This window comes from Malaya genurostris, chromosome 3 (assembly GCF_030247185.1).
Source record: "Malaya genurostris strain Urasoe2022 chromosome 3, Malgen_1.1, whole genome shotgun sequence".
Lineage (NCBI taxonomy): Eukaryota > Metazoa > Arthropoda > Insecta > Diptera > Culicidae > Malaya > Malaya genurostris.
Window position 1 is genome coordinate 94,374,828 of NC_080572.1, and position 9,578 is coordinate 94,384,405.

At 37.7% G+C, this 9,578-nt stretch overlaps 1 protein-coding gene across 1 annotated transcript; it reads left to right on the forward strand.

Annotated features, from left to right (window-relative positions):
- Nucleotides 1-497: 497 nt before the first annotated feature.
- Nucleotides 498-8,345, forward strand: LOC131438670 (uncharacterized). Its single transcript, XM_058608838.1, has 5 exons — nt 498-596; nt 6,963-7,112; nt 7,174-7,449; nt 7,512-7,768; nt 7,829-8,345. Exons 1-5 carry the CDS (start codon nt 539-541, stop codon nt 8,255-8,257), a joined length of 1,170 nt encoding a protein of 389 aa, XP_058464821.1. The 5' UTR covers nt 498-538; the 3' UTR covers nt 8,258-8,345.
- Nucleotides 8,346-9,578: the final 1,233 nt, after the last annotated feature.

Consider the following 9,578-nt stretch of genomic DNA (forward strand, 5'->3'; position numbering starts at 1 on the left):
ATCTGCATCTTTTTGCAACCTCTCGAAATAGTTAAGTGAAGGATAAAATACATCGTAGCAGAATCATATTAAAAGTATATCTGTCTGAGCCATTTTGTTATTTGAACTTATCGCGAAAATTGCTTTCTATTGTAGATTAAAATAAAGAATCAATGTATCAGTGAATCAGCTTTCAAATGTCTTGACTGAGCTGGCTAGTAATAAAGTATTGAGTTCATATTATACGGGCTGAAATATTCAACATTTCACTAAACGAACACGTTTTGAACATTGCTTCGAGAAGGTTTTCGGCACAACTTATGTCACATGTTTTTTACGCGGGGTACGAGTCTGTGTTACGTTCTTTTCCCTAGTCTAAAGATACCAGTATGTCCCTATCAGATTGTGATTATTCGAAATTTTCAGCCTGAACTTGGGTTTTACTACCTCTCCCGGTAGTCGACAGATAAGCTAAGATTCAAATCTTCTAAGATAGCGAGTAACTATAAAAATGTGCTATTTGCCAAATATTTTTCTAGTACGTTGAGAACTAAGAGGAATGAAGTTATTGGTGCTCGTTTTCATATGTGCAGTCGCCGTGAATCTTGCTGGGGGGCGTAAGTGAAATACTTGATGATATAGTGAAGAGATTTTGTACTCAAAGACTTAATTTTAATCATCAAAGGACAATTAAGTGTACTAAGATAGTGCTAGTACATGAAGATGTCTATTTACAGTGGATGTGTGTTCCCATAGCTAATATTTAAAATGTTCAAAGTGTTTCGTGTGTAGATCTTCTTGATAAATAAAATGACCTTTACTTTGTCTGGTCAATCATAACAACAAAAATATTCGACACGCAATTAAATTGGAATACATTAATTTATCATGTGATGGTACAGATCCTGGATTGGCGGTTCACTTATGTCGATACACGGATACTACACTAAAAGCCAATTCCTATTGAATATTTAGGGATTTCTTTGGTTTGTGCAAAAGCACATATTTTTTCTATTTCTTCGCGTTTCGCCTTCGGATAATCAGTGCTAAGCTAGCGGTTTAAATTAAACTGCTAGACGCGAGATGGCAGTTTCATTTGAACAGCTTTAAGCACAGATGAGTCGAAGGCGAAACGCGAAGAAATAGAAACAATTCCTGTTGCGATTACGACGGGACCGGGGACGGACGGAACGGAAGCACCAGGTTCGCGCATGTATTGGTATGACGTGGACTAGCCATCGTTGATATTCGTTCTCGACAATATCGCGTCGTCCCACAGGCGCACTGAGAAAAAGTGCTATGAGTGTGAAAAATGATATTATTTAATCCTGTGAGAGTATGGCCTTCATGTGCGTGCTTTGTTGATGGTTTTTTCTCATTGAACTCTTTTTCAGTTCATTCGTCGGACGAAGCGAGATTGTCGAGAACGAGTTTCAAAGATGGCTAGTACACGTCATACAAATCCATACACGAGCCTGGCACTTCGTCGAAGCCGAAGAAAAAAAAAGTTCCATTGGGGACGGGTATAATCTATACCTTTCGCACAGGTATAGTCGATACTTTTCACGCAGCCCACCTGGGTTCGATTCCCAACCCCGTACACAGGCTTATGAAATTTTTCTGGTTAATGCCTCTATAATTGAAACAAACAAAAAATATTCCGTCGTAATGGGAATTGTCTTTAATCTGTTGCGACCAAAAGTGTCGATACTAACAGTTTCACTCTGATGTTATATCGATACCAAAAATACCCGATTCTTGATAGACCGTATCGATACCTCAAAGTATCGACTCGGTATCGGACATCCCTACTAATCCTAATCATTATTATTAGCTCCTGTAATCAACTCATAAAAAATCATTGAAGTCATATAGCCAATTCGACTGAGAGTCCACCAGTTGTTGACATCTTACCTGCTTTGGAACGAATAAGAAATTATGAGATCCGGATCGTTGGCTCAGAGTATGATGCGCGAGTTTCGCAAACCAGTTGTTGTATGTTCGAATCCCGACTTGAATGGATTCATAGTATCAGTATGGGATCTTAGAGCTACAGCAATGTGCCCTTAAGGAAAGCTTCTCCTTCATTTTGAACGTGGATTAGAAAAAAGCTGTTTTTTTCAGTTTTTATGTAGTTATTATTCATTATTCGAGACTGTTACAGTATAAATTTTCTGTAAAAGTATCGAGTTGTTCCTGAAATATGGTTGCTCAAAGTGGGACAAACAGTCAAAATGGTGTCGATTATCAAAGAACAACTTGACCGATTGAAGAATTTTTTTATCAGATTAAACCGTATTAAATTTTGAATGCAACATCGTTGCGAAAATTGTGAAAAAAATTTTCATTCCACATTTTTTAAACGAATTTAAAATAAAAGAAAATTCACAAGTTTGGCTGTAGTTTTCCAAAAACAAAAGCGGCATTCGATGGAGAACTGAAACAAAAAATATGTGATGTTGTTTGCTTCAGAATCAACTCATGAGGTTCTACAATGCACACCATTTACTTCTGTCCCACTTTGAGCAACCTCATCTCCGGAACAACTCGATATTTTTACATAAAATTTACATTGTAGCAGTGTCTAACAAAGAATAATGACTACATGAAAATTGAAAATTAGGCAACCCATATTTATTTTCAATCCACTCTCGAAATGAAGGAATGAACTACTCTGTTTACAGGAGAACTTTTCCTTAATAAATATATTTTAAAAAGAAAACAGTGTCAGTATCAATGATTTGTTTTAGTCTTAAGACGTAGAGCCGCCTTGACCAGGGGCAGCAACTATGGGGGTCAAAGCATTTTTTGTCCCTCCAAAAGATTTATTGGAGTGGCCATGCCCTCTTTATATTTTGGCAACTGGAAGAAATATTTTCTGTTATCCGCGTAATTCGTCTTCGTTAACGTTCATATTTCTTCACTGAGTTACTAAAGTTTTTAAACTAATTTACTGTAAAATGTGCTACACTTTACCACTTTCGAATATTGGTTATTACTGGAATAGTAAGGAAAATGTTTGTAATCGTATCAGAACATTCGGAAGAGAAACTGAACTTGCTTAGTTAGTTGCTTTTTATATGCTCTAACCTCTCAGTTCACTTAATAAAATTATTTTATATATTGCAAAATTTAATGATCTGTAATAATAATTTTTTGTGACCCTCCATATTTCATGGAACTTGTCGCCCCAGGCCTTGACGAAAAAAATGAAATCTCAATTCGGCGTGCGGAGAATGAAAATAGACTTGCGATGTGACGTGTAGTGATTACTGACGGAGGGATTGCCATAGAGATATGACTATAATTGAACGGCGCAGCGTCCGAGCAAGCTGATAGGCTGATACTACGTGTGTTTCACATGTAAGGTAGTTTAATTGGCAAAACGATTTCTCCGGATAGGATACGGATAATAAATTTGGTTTTTATGGGATATCACACTAGCTACGGGTTCGAATCCCGTTCCATTACATAGTTGTATTCGCATGTCATTTTTCCTATCTGTTTTCCTAGTTATATACTGATCAAATTTTGTGTCAGCATGATCATAGCACCACTTATGCTAACGAAAAGTACGTAACTGACAGAAATGACGTTTGATTACGATTTAAATATTTCAACATGAAATGTATCTGGTGAAATGTTCTCAAATATTTTAACATGAAACGTTTCCGGTTTATTGTTATGCTGTCTTCGTTATCAGCTAATTGACAGCATTCGGAAACAACTGTTTCGTGTATCTAATTGGTTATGACAAAATTAACAAATATGTTAGTTGAAACAATAACATTTTAGTTGAAATAACCAGGGCGGGAAACAACAATAATAATATTGTAATTTGGTGATCTGGGTGTTTTCCGTGTAGCATATGCGCTTTTTTTTTATTTAAAAGATATTTTTTTAAATTCAGGTCTATTGGCGTACAAGCTTTACGTGGCCGATTGAGCCGATTTTTTAAATAATTTTTTTTGGCATTAAGAGCAAATTTAGCAGCTAGAAGTTCTATATGGAAGATATATAATAGAACAGAAACTGGAACAAACGTATCCCCAGCAAGCCGTTCTAGTTTTATTTATTCGACCAGTTCTTCTGTCAAATTTAAAATTGGTCTACTACACCGTTCTATTTTTGTATATTTGAAACACGAGTAAAACACTGCTGGGGCTGCCAGTTTTTCTTGTTATAAAATAAAGATTTAAATTTTGTAACTGGCATAGATTATGCATCTAGAACTTAAACACTACTGAATATGCCCTAAAAATGCCTTACTCTTCGCTATACGGGGCGGGTGTCAATTAAAAGTTTCATAAATAGCCGCGTAATCTTTTTTCGTCATAATTTTGAACGTTAATAACTCAGTCATTTGTTGATGAATTGTTATAATTTAAAAACCAATCGATTCGGAAACTTTTAACTTAAACATATATGGCAACGTCGTTTCAGTATTTCAATAGCACACTATTGAAAAAATGGTTAGAATCGACCTATTTTTTTATTTAAAAGATATTTTATTCAGGCCTATTTGCGTACAAGCTTAACGTGGCCGATTTAGTTTTTAGATATATTTTTTTTGTATTGGATCTCGTTGTCACCCTTTTTCTAGGGGGAGAGGAGCTTCCATTTTCCTCCTGCGAGGATTGAGGGGCAGTTTGTTCGTGGTTCGTCTCGTCATCCATTGCCTTGGTATTGTTGTTGATTTCGTTGCTAGTTGCTGTAGATGCGCCTTGTTGTACATTGTTTGTAGATGCTGGTTGCTTGGATGGTAAGCTGTTAACTGCAGCTGGTGTACTTTGTTCTATAGGGGTTACGTTGGATGATTTCGTTGAAGGGGATACTTCCCTGTTGTTGGTGGCTGTCACTGGTGTACTGGGGTTGCTTGGGGTTGGTGTGAAGGAAGCACCGTTGTCCTTTGGTGTAGTTGTCTCCTTGTCCAGTTTATCACATGGTTTACCGTAGTGGACAGCTTTTTGGCAATATTGACATGTGGCCATCTGATTGTCATAGATAACAAGTGATTTGCACGGAATTCTTGTTTCCTGTCCGAAAGTCACATAAGAAGGTATAGGCCTCCTCAAGCGCATGCGTAACAAACGTACGCCATTTAGAATACCGGGGGAAAATTCTTCTACTTTTCTTTTTCGATAGAGAAAATCACTCCGTATTGGGACATAGTTTTGCGAATATAAGGATCGATGACGCTTGAGGGAAGATCATGCACACGCACTTCTATAGCACTATCTTCCTATATACTGGAATGTTGTACTTAATTTTCTCGTGTTCCACATAGTCCACATTGTTATTGTCTTTTGCGAATTGAATTGCATCCAACTCTTTATAGAACTGGATGTAAACAACATTATTTGTCTTATTGCATCTTTGCAGTAAATGCACACGTTTATTGTCAAGACGCATTTGCTCCTTAAGCAAACCTTCAAGTTCTTGTATAGATGGTCGAGTTTTGCACTGCCTGAAATCAACAACAATTGTATTCTTTCGTGTCGGCGATGGCTTTTGTTCGTTTGGTTCACTCATTTCGAGGTCGTTCTATTGTTCACTACACAATACTGTACTCGGTTTCTTCTGTCCCGAACGTAAGCGGTTTTGTTTTATCGACTGACTTGGATAAGATGTGAAAGCGAACTGAAATATACGCTTTGAAATTCACAATAGGATGGTTGATAAAAGTGGAATTTTTCATGCTATGTATAATGAACGCAGTGATGTATAAATTGGATCATTTTCTATAAAATTGCTCTTTTATTTTTTATTGATAGATAATTAAATATACACAAAATGTTGACAGTAAAAGTTGGAAACTGCCAAAAAAATGATGATTCTAATATTTCATGAATTAAGTGCTAAAACTTTTAGCATTCATAGTTCCTGACAGGATTTGCCGCAGACTGACCTAGTCTCGAACAAAACTCGTCCAGCAGCATAGGATCTGCTCGCAGATGTAGGCTTTTTTAAACGTCAGACCCAACTAAAAAGGTTCGCATAAATGGGACTGATCTGGCTTAAGCAGATCCATTTTTTCCCAATTAAAGCAACATTAGAGGAGTATAAAAAAGAAACCAAACTTAAACGTACGCTGGTGGAGGAATAGGAAAACGGTAAAGCTGAAAACTCACGTAATACAAAATGGTGCTAAATTAATTTTTCACTGCTAAAGTTCAAATACCAGTACATTCATATTTACATATGAATCGATCGTACTTATTTTTATCAGTGTACATCTTTTCAGCACAATTGGACTTTTTTCATTCCTGAAACAACATCAGGAAAATAGTTATCAACATTCTCGACGCCACTGCAGTAGATGTGGTACTTGAACGAGGTACCCGCAGTTGGGTCCACCGCGCGAAATCCTCGCTCGCCAGTGCCGTGCCGTACTTCTTGATCGAATCGAATCGAACATTGACCCCGAGTAACAAGGTTGGCTCGCGTTGGTTTCAACAGGGTCTTGATATTCCAAGTACCGAGTTTCCAATCAGATTCCTTTAAATGTTGCCGTGTCGGTTGCCGCGTGATCCATCCTGTATTCCTTTTCCGTTTTTCTTGGTGTTGATGGTGTTGATTTTTTTAAAGCTGACGAGAAACCGCGTTCATCAGCCACCCACTCCGGGTCGAGCACTGTTTTGAGCCGCCCTAAGTATGGGGAAACAAACGCTCATTTTCCCCTTCCCTGTCAGCATACGATCATAGCTCCCGCCGGGATTGGTTACCTGATCTCCACCAAGGTTGCTCGCACCGCATTTTGTTAAGTTATTGTATTTAAAAATCTATTAATTTCATGACAATCCCATGTCGTCATGTATACGAGCCCGCAATATTGCAGCCTCCGGACTCGAATTTTCTTGTTCATATTCATATTGCAGAAAAGGTGCGAGCGGAACATGGCCGAAAAATTTTGGATACCGGATAGAATAATACGAGTATGTAAACAATTTCACTTGTATTAAACGAGAATCTTATTTTCACAGAATGCACCGTCAATATTAGAGACAATCTTCAGTCACCAGAACCGGTATTTTTCCGCAGTTCTCAATTATGGTCTCCGGATGGCGCAGCGTTGATGTGGAACTCTGGTGAATCATCGGCGATTTCCTGTCAAAGTGGTCAAATTAATGGATGTAAACTTCTGTTTGATGTTTCGCACGTGGCATATTTTAATATTTTAAAATTTTGTTTCAGTCGACACCTCGAACGCCGACATAACGTGCCAGTCTGGCACTAGTTTTACGATAGGTGGTACATCAGTAGATTCGAGTGCATTAACCTGTACCCAACGTATAACCGGCGAAATTGATATTACATCAAACGATTGCGCTAATGGGGCCGGCCAGTTACGTAACATTGGGTTTAGAACAGCGGATGGGCAACTGGTAACTTATATCCAATCCTGCTATAATGTGAATAGGGCATCCGTTATCTATACTCGACACATAATTCCGGGCCGAGCAATCAATTGTAAGTTGTTGAGTGTGAGTTTTTGCGTTCCATATTAAGGTGGAAACAAATTTATATTACAGATGCGATCCAGGAGTCTTATCGACCGTCCTTTAAGGTAGCGGGCACAGCAGATCATGTCAGCCCTGCTACTTCCTATACGACAGCGCAACAAAGCATTCGTTTGGCTAATATACTGGGTTCCCAGGAGCAAGCAGACAAGTTCATTACTTCGAGTTCGTACATGTCACGTGGTCACTTAGCTCCAGATGCGGATGGCATTTTCCGCCCTTGGCAATGGGCCACATACTTTTATGTCAATGTAGCTCCCCAGTGGCAGGTGAGATTGTATGTTGTATGTCTGAAGTATATAAACGGACGATTTTCACACCGTTGGTAGGTGGTTAATGCCGGGAACTGGTTAATAATTGAGGGTGCAACTCGTAACATAGCTGGTCGGCTTAAGGAGGATGTCATCATATTCAATGGAGCTCACGACGTTATGACATTACCCCATGTGAACGGTCAACAAATACCAATCACTCTCGAGGACGGTGGAATCGAAGCTCCCAAGTGGTACTGGAAAATTATCAAATCACCCGGCACAAACTCCGGCATCGCCTTGATTACCAACAATGATCCCTTCCGAACTAGTATCTCGTCAGATGAAATGATGTGTTCGGACGTTTGCAGTGCATATGGTTGGGATAATGTCAACTATGCTAATTTCGCCAGAGGTTACACCTACTGCTGTACGGTTGCAGATTTGATGAGTGCAATTCCAGCGATTCCTAGTGATGCAGCGGTTTCCAATGTGTTACATTATTAGGTAGCAGAGGCTAATCTGTACAATATCGGTACGGTTTCAGATATGTTCCCTAACATACGTGAACAAAAAATAGCATTCGAAACAGAAACTAGTTTATTTGTCGATGTATACTCCACACTGCGTCTGATAATGCAATGTTTGTTGGTAGCTTTCATCATTCTTTTTTTCTATATTCGATGTCGGCACCTATGAACTACTAGCACTAACACAAAAATCATTTCTAAACGTGAGAAACTTTTAGCCTTTCACACACGCAAAAACTGCTCAAGTTGCCAAAACTGTTTTTCGCCTTTTTGACGCAACTTTATTTAAAATGAGACTTTAGTTCAGAAGTTGCACTGTTAAGCGTGATTATTGTTTGTTGTACTAAATTTGAAGGTTGTTCTATCAACGAGTAGAAATGAGAAATTTCACAAGCACCGATAGGGGTAATGGGGGGCAAAGCGGGATATGCTTGATATCTCGTTTCGTTTTTAAACACCATCGAACTTCACCATACGATTTTGTCGATTTTCTTGTAGACTTTTTTTTATTTATGACACGAGTCTTGTGTTTCGGTGCGAAACTCAAATCAACTCCGCGCTTTCTATGTTTCACTTTAAGGACAAAAAAAACGATGATGTTAGCAAATTATCACACAGAGTAATATAGGAATTGAGTATTAAATGCGGAAATAGTCACTAACAAAGTAATTTTTCTTTAAAGAAACCTACGGAATGGGTAAAACTTTTGCATTCATTCAACTTTTGCATTAAAAGTAAACCTTTAATCTCTTCAATACTAAATTATATTTAGATATCGATGCTAAGTGAGGTTATGTCATCAATTTTCGTAATCGAAATTAATGGTTTAAACAACTACTGGATGTAATGAATAACCAAAGCAAAAAACTTAGATTTTTTCTCAAGCGGAATATTAAAAATATTGGTTGAAATTCTAATTGATAGAAATCAATGTTGTTTCCCTGATTACATCAGAATATTCTTTGATTATTCGAATTTCAACTACAAATAAATAAAATTTCACTGGAGAATAAACATTCCTATGTATTTTGACATCTTCATTCGAATACATCATCGTTTGTACAACAGCGCCATATGTAGAAGTGTCGTTAGAAGGCCAATTGAAAAAAAAACTGTTTTAATCCAACCACACCACTGATGCCTTTCTCATGTATAATATTGCGGTATAAAAAAATTTCTCTTCGATTTTTGAAAGAAACCAAGAGATTGTTTGTGCATTAACTAATATAACATACAGAATAAAACAGTGCTTTGATTGCGTAGGTCATCCTTAAGAAAACGAAGTGGGTTTACTATTA